This window comes from Tachyglossus aculeatus, chromosome 27 (assembly GCF_015852505.1).
Source record: "Tachyglossus aculeatus isolate mTacAcu1 chromosome 27, mTacAcu1.pri, whole genome shotgun sequence".
NCBI lineage: Eukaryota > Metazoa > Chordata > Mammalia > Monotremata > Tachyglossidae > Tachyglossus > Tachyglossus aculeatus.
In genome coordinates this window covers 953,900-971,996 of record NC_052092.1, presented here as the reverse complement: position 1 = coordinate 971,996, position 18,097 = coordinate 953,900, and the positions used below count along the sequence as shown (strand labels likewise).

The following is an 18,097-nucleotide window of genomic DNA, read 5'->3' as shown; positions in this document are numbered from 1 at the left end:
CGCCGGCGCTAATTGCTTGGCTGGAGCCTGGTGCCAGGGAGGGAGGGAATCCTGGCCGTCTGCCGGCCACCGGGGCCCTCTCAGCCTGGCACACCTCGGGCGGGGGTGACCGGGCACCTGCCGACATGAGAACGATGCGACTTCAGAGGGCAGGGTGGGTGGGAGGGCCCGTGGAACCCACGGGCAGACCAGAATCATCATCATCAATCGTATTTATTGAGCGCTTACTGTGTGCAGAGCACTGTACTAAGCACTTGGGAAGTACAAGTTGGCAACATATAGAGACAGTCCCTACCCAACAGTGGGCTCACAGTCTAAAAGGGGGAGACAGAGAACAAAACCAAACATACTAACAAAATAAATAGAATAGATATGTACAAGTAAAATAAATAAATAGAGTAGTAAATATGTACAAACATATATACATATATACAGAATGGCTCGAGAGGTGCGGGGTGGCCAGCAGGGAGGTGGCCCTTACGAGAAGCAGCGTGATGTAGCAGATGGAGCCTAGGCCTGGGTTCTAATCCCACTTTGCTGTGTGATCTGGGGCAAGTCATTCCACTCCTCTGGGAATTAAAATAGGGATTAAATCCTTCTTCCTCCAATTTAGAGGAACCAGGACTATTGTCCAACACGATAAATTTGTATCGACCCCAGCGCTTAGAAGCAGCCTGGCTTAGTGGACACTGAGTGGACACTGGGAACCAGAAGGGCCTGGGTTCTAATCCCAGCTCTGCCACTTCTCTGCTGTGTGACCTTGGACCAGTCCCTTCCCTTCTCTGGGCTTCACTTCCCTGGAAAATGGGGATGAAGACCGTGAGCCCCAGGTCTGGCCCGATTGGCTTGTTTTCACCCCCCTCCCCAGTGCATAGGCGACTCGGGAAGTGGGGAATAGGGTGGAGAGAGATTCGTCAGGGAAGGCTTCCCGGAGGAGATGTGATCTCTGTAGGGCTTTGAAGATGGGGAGAGCGGTGGTCCGTTGTGTGCGAATGAGGAGTAAATTCCAGCCAGGAAGGTTGGTGTCAGAGGTCGACGGGGTGCGAGAGAAGATTGAGGTACAGTAAGTAGGTTGGTGTTAGGAAAATAAAGCGTGTGGGCTGGGGTACAGTGGATGCCAAGTGAGGATGGGTAGGTGGGGAAAGCTGATTGCATTAAAGTCGAAGGTGAGAAGTTTCCGCTTGAGACGAGGAAGGACTGGCAACCGTGGAAGGCTCATTCTTTCATTCAGTCGTTTTTATTGAGTGCTTATTGTGTGCAGAGCACTGTAATAAGCGCTTGGGAGAGTATAATTCAACAATAAACTGACGCATTCCCTGCCCACAAAGAGCTTACACTCTAGACGGTGGGGAGACAGACAATAATATAAATAAATGACAGCTGTGGACATAAGTGTGGTGGGGCTTGGAGGGGACATGAATAAAAGGAGCAAGTCAGGGTGACGCAGAAGGGAGTGGGAGAAGAGGAAAGGGGGGTTCAGTCAGGGAAGACCTCTTGGAGGAGGAGATGTGGCTTTGAGGAGGGGGAGAGTAATAGTCTGTCGGATATGAGGAGGGAGGGCATTCTAGGCCGGAGCGAGTTCAGAGTTGTGGAGAGAGGTTTGAGGTAACCATAGAGACAGGACGGGAAGGAGGCGAGGGGGATGCGGCCAGAATCCAGTCAGCAGGAACCCGAGGCTGGTGTGGGGGGCTATTCTTCAGCCAAGGGGGGCCGAGGGAGGTCAAGACAAACCGCTGCTGCAGAAATGCCCCAGGCTGTGATCCTTTCATTCACTCAATCATATTTATTGAGCGCTTGCTGTGTGCAGAGCACTGTACTAAGCGCTTGGGAGAGTACAAGAAACAACAAACACATTCCTCGCCCACCGTGAGCTCACAGTCTAGAGTACCCTGGGGGAGATGCCAGGCAGGACCCAGGCTTTGCCCCACAAAATAATAATAATAATAATGATGGCATTTATTAAGTGCTTACTTTGTGCAAAGCACTGTTCTAAGTGCTGGGCACTGTTCTAAGCGCTGGGCACTGTTCTAAAATGCTCACAGCCCAGAGCAGAGGGCAAGCAGTTACTGAAGCAGTTCCCCCTTCTAGACTGTGAGCCCGCTGTTAGGTAGGAACCGTCTCTATACGTTGCCAACTTGTACTTCCCAAGCGCTTAGTACAGTGCTCTGCACACAGTAAGCGCTCAATACGATTGATTGAATGAATGAATGAATCCCCATTTTACAGACGAGGAAGGCACAGACAAATCAATAATAATAATAATAATGGTATTTATTAAGCGCTTACAATGGGCCACGCACTGTTCTAAGCACTGAGTTCTAAGCGCTTGGGCTGAGCCAAGATTATTTTTTATTATTGATAGTCAGTCATATCTATTGAGCGCAGAGCACTGTACTAAGCACTTGGGAGAGGATAATATAACAATAAACACATTCCCTGCCCACAATGGGCTTACAGTCTAGAGAGGGATTCAGACATTAATAGTAATAAATAAATGACAGATGTGTACATAAGTGCTGTGGGATAAGAGGTGGGATGGATGAAAGGAGCAAGTCAGGGCAACGCAGAAGGGAATGGGAGAAAAGGAAAATGGGGGAGTAGTCAGGGAAGACCTCTTGGAGGAGACGGGCCTTCAATAAGGCTTGGAAAAGGGGAGTCGTTGTCTTTCGAATTTGAGGAGGGAGGGTGTTCCAGGAATGGGCAGGGAATATGTCTCTTTATTGTACTCTCCCAACCCTTAGTAGAGTGCTCTGCACACTACGTGCTCAATAAATATGATTAAATGAACGACGTCTGTTGTAATAATAATAATTGTGATACTATGTGCCAAGCACTGTTCTAAGCACTGGGGGAGATACAAATTAATCAGGTTGGACACAGTCCCAGTCCCACATGGGGCTCAGACTCTTAATACTCTCCTAAGTGCTTAATATAGCGCTGTGCACACAGTAGACTGAATTCCTTAAGGGTGTCTACTAACTTTTTCTTAATGGTACTTGTTAATTTGCTACTACTTCCCAGCCCGCAGATTTCGCTCTTCTAGTGCTAACTTTCTCACTGTGGTGTCATCGCATCTGTCTCACCGCTGACCTCTCGCCCACATCCTACCTCTGGCCTGGAATGCCCTCCCTCCTCAAATCTGTCAGACAATTACTTTTCTCCCCCTTCAAAGACTTAATGAAGGCCCATCTCCTCCAGGAAGTCTTCCCTGACTAAGCCCCCCTTTTCTTTTCTCCCTCTGCGTTGCTCTGACTTGCTCTCTTCATTCTTCCCCGTCCCAGCCCCACAGCACTTGTGTCCATATCTGTCATTTATTTCTTTATATCAATGTCTATATCCCCTTCTAGACTGTAATCTCATTACGGGCAGGGAATGTGTCTGTTTAATGTTGTATTGTACTCTCCCAAGCGCTTAGTACAGTGCTCTGCACTCAGAAAGCCCTCAATAAATACAATTGAATGAATGAAGCGCTTATTATGGGTCAAACACTGTTCTAAACGCTGGGGGAGGTACAAGTTAATTGCCTACCCACAAGTTATTTAGGTTGGACACATTCCCTGTCCTGCTTGGGGATCGCAATCTAAGGAGGAGAGAGAACAGGAGTTTAACTCCCATTTCACCATTGAGGGAACTGAGGCACACAGAAGGGAAGTGGCTTGCCCAAGATCCCACAGCAAGAAATTGGCCGAACCAGGATTAGAACCCAGATCCTCTGATTCCCAGGCCCCAGGCTCCTCTAACTCTACTGTGCTCTGCCAGACCTTAATAATGGTACTAGTTAAGCAGCGTGGCTCAGTGGAAAGAGCCCGGGCTTTGGAGTCAGAGGTCATGGGTTCAAATCCCAGCTCCACCAATTGTCAGCTGTGTGACTTTGGGAAAGTCACGCAACTTCTCTGTACCTCAGTTACCTCATCTGTAAAATGGGGCTCAAGACTGTGAGCCCCACATGGGACAACCTGATCACCTTGTAACCTCTCCAGCGCTTAGAACAGTGCTTGGCACATAGTAAGCACTTAATAAATGCCATCATTATTGTTATAAGCACTTATAACTTATAAGCACTTATTGTTATAAGCACTTATTATGTGCCAAGCACTGTTCTAAGCCCTGGGCTAGATACAAATCAATCAGATTGGATGCAATCCCTGTCCCACATGGGGCTCACATTCTCAATCCCCGTTTTACAGATGAGGTAACTGAGGCCCAGAGAAGTAAAGTGACTTGTCCAAGGTGACACGGCAGAAATGCAGCAGAGCCGGAATTAGGCCCGTGCTGTACCCACTAAGCCACGCCACTTCTCCAATCTGTCAATCCCGAGTTTTACTCACAGTCGATTTTAATCTCACTGCGGACGGGGATCGTTTCTCCTAGCTCTTTGAACCCCAAAGGCCCGGGCTTTTTCCCTAGGCCACGCTGTTTCCCAATCCGGAGGGATAAATACCATCGATTGGCAGATAAAGGAGATGTGAAGGGCTTGGAAGTTGGGGAAGTTCTTCTAGACTGTGAGCCCACTGTTGGGTAGGGACTGTCTCTATATGTTGCCAACTTGTACTCCCCCAAGCACTTAGTACAGTGCTCTGCACACAGTAAGTTCTCCATCGATATTGTCGATTGGTGGATCGAATCCGGTCGAAACAGACCATTCCGGCTTAATGCTTACCCAGGCTGAATCCGGGCCCGTGGTTAAGCGTCGAAGTTTGGTGCTCTGGGGAGGCCCGGTCATCACCAGATCTTTGTTTGCTTCTCAGCTTGACTGCTCCCGGAGAATGGAACTCGGGCTGCTGTCGGACGGTGCTCTTGGACAAATTCTGAGAGACCAGGGTGAAGGGATCTGCTAAACCCCTGGGCCAAAAGCTCACGAAAGCGGCCACGGGAACCCTCCCCGTCCTCCACATCCGGCAGACCACTGCCCTCCCCAATCAATCAATCAATCAATCGTATTTATTGAGCGCTTACTGTGTGCAGAGCACTGTACTAAGCGCTTGGGAAGTACAAGCTGGCAACATATAGAGACAGTCCCTACCCAACAGTGGGCTCACAGTCTAGAAGAACTTCCCCAACTTCCAAGCCCTTCACATCTCCTTTATCTGCCAATCGATGGTATTTATCCCTCCGGATTGGGAAACAGCGTGGCCTAGGGAAAGAGCCCGGGCCTTGGGGGTTCGTTCAGTCGTATTTATTGAGCGCTTCCTGTGTGCAGAGCACTGTACTAAGTGCTTGGGAAAGCTGCTAGCCCGTTGTTGGATAGGGATTGTCTCTATCTGTTCCTGAATTGTACTTTCCAAGAGCTTAATAAAGTGTTAATAATAATAATAATGGCATTTACTAAGTGCTTACTATGTGCAAGGCACTGTTCTAAGTGCTGGGGAGGTTACAGGGTGATCAGGTCGTCCCGCGGGGGGCTCACAGTCTTAATCCCCATTTTACAGATGAGGGAACTGAGGCACAGAGAAGTTAAGTGACTTGCCCAAAGTCACACAGCTGATAATTGGCGGAGCCGGGATTTGAACCCATGACCTCTGACTCCAAAGCCCGGGCTCTTTCCACTGAACCATGCTGTGTTCTGCACACAGTAAGCGCTCAATAAATACGATTGAATGAATGACAATATAGCAATAAACTGACACATTCCCTGCCCACAGAGAACTTCTAATCCTAATTCTGCCCCTTGCCTGCTGGGTGACTTTGGGCAAGTCACTTAATGTCTCTGTGCCTCAGTTACCTCATCTGTAAAATGGGGATTGACTGAGCCCCACATGGGACAACCTGATTACCTTGTATCTACCCCAGCGCTTAGAACAGTGCTTGACACATAGTAAGTGCTTAACAAATACCATCATTATTATTATGAGAGAGAGAAGCAGCGTGGGTCAGTGGAAAAAGCATGGGCTTTGGAGTCAGAGGTCATGGGTTCAAATCCTGACTCTGCCAACTGTCAGCTGTGTGACCTTGGGCAAGTCACTTAACTTCTCTGTGCCTCAGTTCCCTCATCTGTAAAATGGGGATGAAGACTGTGAGCCCCCCGTGGGACAACCTGATCACCTTGTAACCTCCCCAGCACTTAGAACAGTGCTTTGCACGTAGTAAGCGCTTAATAAATGCCATCATCATCATCGTCATTATTTTCATTCATTCATTCATTCATTCGATCGTATTTATTGAGCACTTATTGTGTGCAGAGCACTGTACTAAGCACTTGAAAGGTACAATTCGGCAACAGATAGAGACAATCCTTACCCAACAATGGGCTCACAGTCTAGAAGTTTAGAAGCGGGGGAGACAGACAACAAAACAAGTAGACAGGTATCAATAGCAGCATATTATTATTATGGGTTCTAATCCTGGCTCCACCACTTGTCTGTTGTGTGACCTTGGGCAAGTCTATTGATTTCTCTGGGCCTCAGTTCCCTCATCTGTAAAATGGGATCAAGACCCTGAGCCCCACGTTGGGCAGGGCCTGTGTCCAACCTGATTCGCCCATGTCCACCCTGGCACATAGTAAGCGCTTAACGGATACCGTAATTATTATTATTGTTATAATTAACCTGGCTCTGGTCCATCCCGGGGGTGGAGCCTTGGTGACCGCCCAGGGATGCTGTCATTTCTGGGGCCCGTTGTCCCCATAGGGAACCCCCCAAGGTGGAGAGGGTTGGGCCCGGACTCTGCCCATCTGCAGCTGTGATGTTCCTGGTCCATTTCTGTCCCGGGATTATGGTTTCCCGGGGATTTAGCCCTGTAAATCCTCAGCCGTGCCCTCACTCCACCACGCCGCACCCTCCTGTTTACGATTCGGCCTCGCCCTGGCCGGAAGGCTGGCATACCGGCCCCCCACTGCGGGCGACGGGCGGACTGGGTCCGGGTGCGACGTCCTGGCTGGTTTCCAGCTCTAGGACAATCGCCCAGAACTGAACTCCGCCTCCGCTTCCTCCTTCCTTGGCAATGCCCCAGGCCCGCCCCACCCCACAGCGGCAGAGTTGTGGGTAGGTGGAATCAGATAATCGTATTTATTGAGCGCTTACTGTGCACAGAGCACTTGGGACAGTACAATATAACAGACACATTCTCTGCCCGCGACAAACTTGCAATCTGGAGTGGGCGATGACAGTAATATAAATGATGGATAGCGACACAGTTGCTGTGGGTCTGGGAGAGGGGATGAACCAAGAGAGCGCTTAGTACAGTGCTCTGCACACAGTAAGCGCTCAATAAATACAATTGATTGATTGAGAGCGAGTCAGGGGGATGCCGAAGGGAGAAAAGGAAAAGAGGGCTTAGTTGGGGAAGGCTTCTTGGAGGAGATGGGCCTTCAATAAGGCTTTGAAGCGGGAGAGAGTCATTGTCCTTTCAACCTAGCACTGCAGAGGCCAAGCCCAACCTGAAAAGGAATCAAGGTGGGGGACGCAAACTTTCTCACTCCCTTTTGAGAAGGTTGTGGTGGAGATGTGGAAACCAAGAAGCTCGGAGGCCTGGCTGTCCCGGAATGCCCAGCTGAGCTGGGGGGCTGGGCGGTGAATCTTTTATTCTTTTTTAGAGGCGTTTATGAAGTGCTCATCTGGAAAATGAGGATTGAGACTGCGAGCCCTATGTGGGACAGGGACTGTGTCCATCCTGATTTGCTTGTATCCACCCCAGCTCTTAGTGCAGTGCCTGGAACATAGTAAGGCGCTTAACAAATACCACAATTAATAATTAATTGCTAAGCACCTAGGTAGACACAGTCCATGTCCCACATGGGCTCGTGGTCTTAATCCCCATTGTATGGATGATGTAACTGTGGGACAGAGAAGTGAAGTGACTTGCTCAAGGTCACACAGCAGAAAAGACTCTTGGGTCCGACCTCTTTCCACGTGCCAGAGCCGTTTGGCTCAAACAACAGCCTCTGCACCTCAGTCAGTCAATCAGCGGGATATATTCGGCATCTGCTGTGCGCAGAGCACTGGGCTAAGCTCTTGGGAAGGTGCTATAGGGTGAGTAGATACAATCCTTGCCTTCAAGGAGCTTACAGTCCATGTTTGTAGAGCATTGTATTAAGCACTGGGGGGAATAGAATTGAGTTAGTCAACATGCTCGCTGTCTTCCAGCCTTACTGAAGCCCATCTCCTCCAAGAGGCCTTCCCAAACTAAGCCCTTCTTTCCTCTTCTCCCACTCCCTTCTGCGTTGCCCTGACTCCCTCCCTTTATTCATCCCTGCCCCCCCCCCCCCCGCCCCCCAGCCCCAGTTATGGCCATATCTGTAATTTCTTTATATTAATGTCTTTATATTAATATATTAATGACCATAAGCTCATTGTGGGCAGGGAATGTGTGTATTTACTGATGTAAAGAATAACAATCCCAGTATAGTGCTCAATGAATATGATTGACTGAATGACTGACTGACAGAGCATGTACTAAGCTTTTGGGAAAATACAGTAAGGCTAGTAGCCACGATTCCTGTCCTGGAGGAGCTATCAGTTTACTGTGTGCAGAGAACTGGACTAAGCACTTGGGAAAATAATAATAATAATAATGGCATTTATTAAGCACTTACTATGTGCAAAACACTGTTCTAAGTGCTGGGGAGGTTACAAGGTGATCAGGTTGTCCCACGGCAGGCTCACAGTCTTAAGCCCCATTTTACACATGAGGGAACTGAGGCGCAGAGAAGTTAAGTGCTAGGTTGCCAACTTGTACTTCCCAAGCGCTTAGTACAGTGCTCTGCACACAGTAAGCGCTCAATAAATACGACTGATTGATTAAGTGGCTCGCCCAAAGTCACGCAGCTGACAGTTGGCGGAGCCGGGATTTGAATCCATGACCTCCGACTCCAAAGCCCGGGCTCTTTCCACTGAGCCACGAGTGACTGTGTGTCTGAACCTTCTAGACTCTAAGCTCGATGTGGGCAAGGGAATCGGTCTTTTTCCTGTTGTACTTTCCCAGGTGCTTAGCACAGCGCTCCCCATGCAGAAAGCGCTCAATAAATACGATTGAATGAACGAATCAACCTGGTCTTGGGAGCTGGTCACCCTGACCGCGGTGGCTGGTGGTCTCTTGATTGCTCCAAGATGGGGGAATTGGAGGAGAAGAAATAGTGACAGCCTCAGGCACCGATCTCTCCCCCACCTCACACTCTATATTCTTCTCAATCAATCAATCAATCAATCGTATTTATTGAGCGCTTACTATGTGCAGAGCACTGTACTAAGTGCTTGGGAAGTACAAATTGGCAACACATAGAGACAGTCCCTACCCAACAGTGGGCTCACAGTCTAAAAGGGGGAGACAGAGAACAGAACCAAACATACCAACAAAATAAAATGAATAGGATAGAAATGTACAAGTAAAATAAATAAATAAATAAATAAATAAATAGAGTAATAAATATGTTCTCCCCAATCCCTGAAGTCTTTTCCTGGGTCCAGGGCATTCTGGAAGAGTGGAAGCCCCTTGGATGGGTACCTGAGGGCACCCTGGCCGGGGGCTGAACCCTCTTTCCCGGGGGACCGGAGCTAGGGAGATCAATCAATCAATCAATCGTATTTATTGAGCGCTTACTGTGATCCCCCTTCCAACAGCTCACGTTCCCCCTGTGAGGGTGCAGCCTGCCCACCCAGGACCGGGCAAATCCACTGCCAGGCGTGGGGCCGGGCCAGCTGGAGGTGCCTGGGAAGGAGGGCCCTGAAGGCTGCTGTGATAAGCTCCTAGGAACCCAAGCAGATTAATCTTCATTTGTTTGTCTTCCTGCTTGCATTCCCGCCACGTCATCCCGGCCCACGCCACGTGGCCGGAGATGGAGGGTGTCTCGGGGCTGGGAATGCCAATCCGTCTCCCGCCCGGGACGGAGGCTCCTAGGGCTTCCTGGGGCCACTGGCCACTGTGGGTTACCCCCGCGGCGGGTGGGGAGGAGGGCTTTCCCTCAGTTTCCCCCAGCATCTGCCTGCTCCGGGCAGAGTGGGGAGGGAAAAGGAGAGGTCATCCCATCGGGAAGCAGCATGACGTAGCGGCTAGAGCCTGGGCTTTGGAGTTAGAAGGTCACAGGCTCTAATACTGTATATGTATATATATATATGCATATATATGTTTGTATGCATATATACACAAATACTATTATATATATATAGTATAGTATATATACACAAATAGTATTAGCAAATACTATTAATATTATTATTATTTCCCCTTTCAGCCTTCTGTCTTGGGTAGATTCTTTTGTCCCAGACTCCCCCCGCTCCACTGACCCCTCATTAAGAAACTCTGGGAGTTCAGGCCGTTCTTCGTAGCGGAAGAAACCGAGTTTCCCTTGGCTCTGGAGTTGCTGGGACTTCCGAGGGAGCGAGAACGTTTTTCCTCTCCTCTTCAGCAAGATAGTCAGTGAACATCTCTTCTGCTCTGGATGAAGGCTTGGGAATTTCCTGCTGCCCTGCCTTGCCCTGCGGGGCGGGGGGACAGAGGGGAGGGGGTTTGCAGTTGAAAGGAAAAGGCAAGCCAACAGAAATGAACAAAAACGAGAGTCAAAAGAGGGTGAGAGTAGAGATAAATAAATCAGGGAGAGGGATGATATGAATGGAAAGTGAGAGAAAGATCAGGGAACGCTTCTTGGAAGAGAGGGCTTTGAGAAGGCGCTTTAATAATCATGATGGAACTTATTAATCACAATAATTGTGGTATCTGTTAAGTGTTTATTGTACTAAGCACTGGGGTGGATATAAGCAAATCAGATTGGACACAGTCCCTGTCCCACATGGGGCTCACAGTCTTAATCCCCATTTTACAGATGGGGTAACTGAGGCCCAGAGAAGTGAAGTGACTTGCCACTTGTCTGCTGTGTGACCTTGGACAAGTCACTTATCTGTGCCCTAGTTCCCTCATCTGTAAAATGGGGATTGAGACTGTGAGCCCCATGTGGGGCATGGACTTGTGTCCTACCCAATTTGCTTGTAACCACTCCAGCGCTTAGTACAGTGCTTGGCACAGACTAAGCGCTTAAATACCACAGTAATTATTAGCATTATTATTAATCCCACCCCAGCTGATGCCCTTGTCTCTCTCCCCACTTCCCACCCCTGCCGGCCACTCCCCTCCCAGGATAATAATAATAATAATAATGATGGCATTTATTAAGCGCTTACTATGTGCAAAGCACTGTTCTAAGCGCTGGGGAGGTTACAAGGTGATCAGGTTGTCCCGCGGGGGGCCCACAGTCTTCATCCCCATTTTCCAGAAGAGGGAACTGAGGCCCAGAGAAGTGAAGTGAGTTGCCCAAAGTCACACAGCTGACAAGCAGCGTGGCTCAGTGAAGCAGCGTGGCTCAGTGGAAAGAGCCCGGGCTTTGGAGTCAGTCGTCATGGGTTCAAATCCCAGCTCCACCAATTGTCAGCTGTGTGACTTTGGGCAAGTCACTTAACTTCTCTATGCCTCAGTTCCCTCATCTGTAAAATGGGGATTAAGATTGTGAGCCCCACGTGGGACAACCTGATCATGTTGTATCCCCCCCAGCGCTTAGAACAGTGCTTTGCACATAGCAAGCGCTTAATAAATGCCATTATTATTATTTTTTTGGGAAGCAGCAAGGCTCAGTGGAAAGAGCCCGGGCTTTGGATTCAGGGGTCATGGGTTCAAATCCCAGCTCCGCCGCTTGCCACCTGTGTGACTCTGGGCAAGTCACCTCACTTCTCTGTGCCTCAGTTCCCTCATCTGGAAAATGGGGATTAAGACTGTGAGCCCCACGTGGGCCAACCTGATCACCTTGTATCCTCCCCAGCACTTAGAACAGTGCTTAACAAATACCAAAATTATTACTTTTAGACTGCGAGCCCACTGTTGGGTAGGGACTGTCTCTATATGTTGCCGACTTGGACTTCCCAAGCGCTTAGTCCAGTGCTCTGCACACAGTAAGCGCTCAGTAAATACGATTGATGATGATGATGATAATTGGCAGAGCCAGGATTTGAAGCCATGAGCTCCGACTCCAAAGCCCGGGCTCTTTCCACGGAGCCATGCTGCCCCTGGTCCTTGATTGATGCTCTTGTACGTCTCCCCCACTCCCTTCCCGGAATGTCCCGGGCCCAGACCGATGCTCACGGACCTCTCCCCTCTCCAGATGGCGGCTGCCCCCGGAGCCTGGACTGTACCCTGCGAAGACGGGCGATGTGCCCGCCGGGCTCCCACTCCTGCGGGCCCTGCCTCCGGGCCTTTGTGGAAGACGAGCGTGGTCTCTGCGTGCCCAGGAAGCAGCTGGCCAGAGGTAAGTCATCATCAATCACCAATCGTATTTACTGAGCGCTTACTATGTGCAGAGCACTGTACTGAGCGCTTAAATAATTGGCATTTGTTAAGCGCTTACTATGTGCAAAGCATCATCATCAATCGTATTTATTGAGCGCTTACTATGTGCGGAACACTGTACTAAGCGCTGGGGAAGTACAGATTGGCAACATATAGAGACAGTCCCTACCCAACACTGGGCTCACAGTCTAAAAGGGGGAGACGGAGGACAAAACCAAACATACTCACAAAATAAAATGAATAGAATAGATATGGACAAATAAAATAAATAGAGTAATAAATATGTACAAACATATATACAGGTGCTGTGGGGAAGGGAAGGAGGTAAGATGGGCGGGATGGAGAGGGGGACGAGGGGGAGAGGAAGGAAGGGGCTCAGTCTGGGAAGGCCTCCTGGAGGAGGTACTGTTCAAAGCACTGTTCTAAGCGCTGGGGAGGATACAGGGTGATCAGGTTGTCCCACGTGGGGCTCACGGTCTTAATCCTCATTTTACAGATGAGGTAACTGAGGCCCAGAGAAGTTAAGTGACTTGCCCAAGATCACACAGCAGACAGGTGTTGGAGTCGGGATTCGAACCCATGACCTCTGCCTCCAAAGCCCGGGCTCTTTCCACTGAGCCACGCTGCTTCACCCCACCCAGAGGCCCGGGGGAGAGGGGAGGCCCAGGGCGAGCCCGGGGGCCGGTCTGGCTTTGCTTCGTCCTCTCAGAGTCCCAGGCCGCGCAGCGGATGGGTGCCACGAGTTTGCTGCGGCCTTCGAGGCCGGACTCCCCACTCTCTCCTCTGAAATCATCGTCAACTACCGTGGGGTAGCAAAAGTGAAATATCAGCGTCCAACCCGATCACCTTGTACTTACCCCAGCGCTTGGAACAGTGCTTGTACGTAGTAAGTGCTTAGCAGATACCGTTATTATCCTATCGGGTGTGATCCTTGGCTTCGCTGACACTTTCCTCTCCTGGTTCTCTTCCTGTCTTTCCGGCCACTCCTTTCTCCATCTCTTTTGCTGGCTTCTCATCATCATCATCATCAGTCGTATTTATTGAGCGCTTACTGTGTGCAGAGCACTGTGCTAAGCGCTTGGGAAGTACAAATTGGCAACATCTAGAGACAGTCCCTACCCAACAGTGGGCTCACAGTCTAAAAGGGGGAGACGGAGAACAAAACCAAACATACTAGCAAAATAAAATAAATAGAATAGATATGTACAAGTAAAATAAATGTGCAGAGCACTGTGCTAAGCGCTTGGGAAGTACAAATTGGCAACACCTAGAGACAGTCCCTACCCAACAGTGGGCTCACAGTCTAAAAGGGGGAGACGGAGAACAAAACCAAACATACTAGCAAAATAAAATAAATAGAATAGATATGTACAAGTAAAATAAATAAATAAATAGAGTAATAAATATGTACAAACATATATACATGTAAACAGGTGCTGTGGGGAAGGGAAGGAGGTAAGATGGGGGGATGGAGAGGGGGCCGTCTCAGCTCTGGACCCCCCTTCTGCTCTCCATCACCCCCCACTCATCCACTCCCACCGCTTCAACTACCCTCTCTCCATGGATATCTCCCAAATTTCTCTCTCCAGCCCCTACCTCAGTCCCTCTCTGCAGTCTCAATCAATCAGTCAATCAATCAATCAATCGTATTTATTGAGCGCTTACTGTGTGCAGAGCACTGTACTAAGCGCTTGGGAAGTACAAATTGGCAACCTGTAGAGACAGTCCCTACCCAACAGTGGGCTCACAGTCTAAAAGGGGGAGACAAAACCAAACATACTAACAAAATAAAATAAATAGAATAGATATGTACAAGTAAAATAAATAGAGTAATAAATATGTACAAACATATATACAATATGTCTCACCTCTTTTACCATCTCCAGGTTATCTCCGTCATCATCGGTGATATTTATTGAGCGCTTACCATGCGCAGAGCACTGTACTAAGCGCTTGGGAGAGGTCAACACAACAGGGTTGGTGGTTACATTTCCTGCCCACGAGCTTACCGGCTAGAGGGAATTCATTCATTCATTCAGTCGTATTTACTGAGCGCTTTCTGTGTGCAGAGCACTGTACTAAGCGCTTGGGAAGTACAATTCAGTAACAATTAGAGACAATCCCTGCCCGCAGCGAGCTCACAATCTAGAAGGGGATGTTCCATCAGCACCTGTAGCTCAGCATGTCCAAAACTGAACTCAACCCTCTCCTCCACCTAAACTTTCCCACTTTCCTTTTACTGTGGACAACACCACCAATCCTCCCTATCTTTCCGCCCCCAAATTGAGTCTACCACCAGTCTAGCAAGACGAGAAGCCGCGTGGCTTAATGGAAAGAGCTGGGCTTGGGGGTCAAAGGTTGTGGGTTCTAATCCCGGCTCCACCACTTGTCAGCTGTGTGACTTGGGGCAAGTCGCTTTGCTTCTCTGTGCCCTCGGTTTCCTCATCCGTAAGATGGGGATGAAGACTGTGCGCCTCGCATGGGACAACCTGATCACTTATATCTCCCCAGTGCTTAGAACAGTGCTTGGCACATAGTAAGCGCTTAACAAATACCGTAATTATTATTATTATTAATAATGGTATTTATTGAGTGCTTACTGTGTGCAAAGCACTGTTCTAAGCATTCTTGGAGAAGCAGCGTGGCTCAGTGGAAAGAGCCCGGGCTTTGGAGTCAGAGGTCAAGGGTTCAAATCCCAGCTCCACCAACGGTCAGCTGTGTGACTTTGGGCAAGTCACTTGACTTCTCTGTGCCTCAGTTCCCTCATCTGTAAAATGGGGATTAAAACTGCGAGCCCACCATGGGACAACCTGATCACCTTGTAACCTCCGCAGCGCTTAGTGCTCTGCACATAGTAAGCGCTTAACAAATACCATCATTATTATTGTTATTATTACATTATAACAGAGTTGGTAGACACATTCATTCATTCAATCGTATTTATTGAGCGCTTGCTGCGTGCAGAGCACTGTACTAAGCGCTTGGGAAGTCCAAGTTGGCAACATCTAGAGACGGTCCCTACCCACCAGCGGGCTCACAGTCTAGAACAAAGACACATTCCCTGCCCCCAGCGAGCTTAGTCTAGAGGGGGAGACCAGACATTAAAATAAATGCAGAAATTAAGGGATATGAACTGTGGGCTGAGACGGGGGAGTAAAGAGTGCAAATCCGAATGCGTAAGATCTTGAGGGGGAAAGAGGGTAATGTATGCTCCTTTAGAAGCCCTTGAAGCGGGGAGAGGTGCTTGGCACGTAGTAAGCGCTTAACAAATATCCTCATTATTATTATAATACATGCTTTTTTGGAAGCCCCTGATGGGGGGAAGACTATATGCTTCTTCCATCCTCAGAATTTGGGCCTTTTTTCCGTCCCGCTCTCCCGAATGATGGGTTGATGGATTAATTGATCGTCTGCCTCATGCACTCATATTCTCCTCCCCCCGGCCCCGAGCATCTTCGCTCCCCATGTCCCTGTTCGCCAGGAGACGGGCTGCGTTTCATCTCCATGGCAACCCCAGGGTGATGTCTCTGCAGGCAGTGATGTGGCGCTGACCGTCACCCTCCCCATCCCCAACACACCTAAAAGCTTTGGAGGGTGGGGGGGGCCACCTCCTAGTCTTCCCCAGTCAGGGAGCAGAAGGGGGGGAGGAAACTGAGGCAGGCAATTCAGGCAGCTCCTTCCCAGAGCCCCACTACCCATCATCAGAATCCATAATGCGGCCCAATCAATCGTATTTATTCATTCATTCATTCATATTTATCGAGCGCTTACTGTGTGCAGAGCACTGGACTAAGCGCTTGGGAAGTCCAAGTTGGCAACATCTAGAGACGGTCCCTACCCAACAGTGGGCTCACAGTTTAGAAGGGGGAGACAGAGAACAAAGCAAGACATATTAACAAAATAAAATAAATAGAATAAATATGTACAAATAAAATAAATTGAGTAATAAGGCCACACCGCTTCTCATTCATTCAATCGTATTTATCGAGCGCTTACTGCGTGCGGAGCACTGTACTAAGCGCTTGGGAAGTCCAAGTTGGCAACATCTAGAGACGGTCCCTACCCAACAGTGGGCTCACAGTTTAGAAGGGGGAGACAGAGAACAAAGCAAGACATATTAACAAAATAAAATAAATGAATAAATATGTACAAATAAAATAAATAGAGTAATAAGGCCACACCGCTTCTCATTCATTCAATCGTAATTATTGAGCGCTTACTGTGTGCGGAGCACTGTACTAAGCGCTTGGGAAGTACAAGTTGGCAACATATAGAGACGGTCCCTACCCAACAGTGGGCTCACAGTCTAGAAGGGGGAGACAGAGAACAAAACATATTAACAAAATAAAATAAATAGAATAAATATGTACAAATAAATAAATAGAATAATAAGGCCACACTGCTTCTCATTCATTCAGTCGTATTTATTGAGCGCTTACTGTGTGCAGAGCACTGTACTAAGCGCTTGGGAAGTACAAAGTTGGCAACATATAGAGACAGTCCCTACCCAACAGTGGGCTCACAGTCTAGAATAAATAGATAAATAAATAAATCCGTACTAACATATATACATATATGCAGATGCTGGGGAGGATACAAGGTGATCAGATTGTCCCATGTGGGGCTCACAGTCTTAATCCCCATTTTACAGATGAGGGAACTGAGGCCCAGAGAAGTGACTTGCCCAAAGTCACACAGCTGACAACTGGCGGAGCCGGGGATTTGAACCCATCTACTGTTCATCAATCCTATTTATTGAGCGCTTACTGTGTGCAGAGCACTGTACTAAGCGCTTGGGAAGTACAAATTGGCAACATATAGAGACAGTCCCTACCCAACAGTGGGCTCACAGTCTAAAAGTACTGTTGTACTGTCCTCTCCCAAGCGCTTAGCACAGTGCTCCGCACACAGGTGGCCCAGGTGTGTGGCAGAGGGACAGGATGGGGATTGCCTCCTCCCCTTCCTGCAGCCCAGCTTTGTATTGTGTGGTCCTCTCCCAAGCGCTTAGTACAGTGCTCTGCACACAGTAAGCGCTCCATAAATGCGATTGGCTGGCTGACGGGGTGGCAGGGGTTTTCGAGAGGGTTGTTTATGTGTGCTCCTTCACACATTAAGAAAGCAGCGTGGCTCAGTGGAAAGAGCCCGGGCTTGGGAGTCAGAGGACGTGGGTTCTAATCCCGGCTCCGCCACTTGTCTGCTGTGTGACCTTGGGCAAGCCACTTCACTTCTCTGGGCCTCAGTTACCTCATCTGGAAAATGGGGATTAAAAGATGTGAGCCCCACATGGGACAACCTGATTACCCTTTATCTACCCCAGTGTTTAGAACAGTGCTTGGCACATAGTAAGTTCTTAACAAATACCATCATCATTATTATTATTATTAAGTGCTCAATAAATACAACAGGGTCTACCAACGCTGTCATATTGTCCCCTCCCAAGCACTTAGTCCAGTGCTCTGCACACAGGAACGCTAAATAAATACCACTGATGATGTTGGTGTACTTTCCTAAGCGCTTAGTCCAGTGCTCTGCACCCAGGAAGCATTCAATAAATACCACTGAGGTTGGTGTACTTTCCCAAGAGCTTAGTCCAGTGCTCTGCAGACAGGAAGCGCTCAATAAATACTAATGATGATGTTGGTGTACTTTCCCAAGCACTTAGTCCAGTGCTCTGCACCCAGGAAGCGTTCCAATAAATACCACTGATGTTGGTGCACTTTTCCAAGCGCTTAGTCCAGTGCTCTGCACCCAGGAAGCGCTCAATAAATACCACTGATGATGGTGTACTTTCCCAAGCGCTTAGTTCAGTGCCCTGAATGCAGGAAGCACTCAA

The 18,097-nt window shown here is 48.8% G+C and overlaps 1 protein-coding gene across 1 annotated transcript in view; it reads left to right on the top strand.

Moving 5' to 3' along the window:
* NPDC1 (neural proliferation, differentiation and control 1) overlaps positions 1 to 18,097 on the top strand; it is a 44,911-nt gene that overhangs the window by 13,959 nt on the left and 12,855 nt on the right. Inside the window, exon 2 of the mRNA XM_038767863.1 lies at positions 12,080 to 12,223. Coding sequence (XP_038623791.1) covers positions 12,080 to 12,223 — 144 coding nt within the window. The remainder of the gene's footprint in view (positions 1 to 12,079; positions 12,224 to 18,097) is intronic.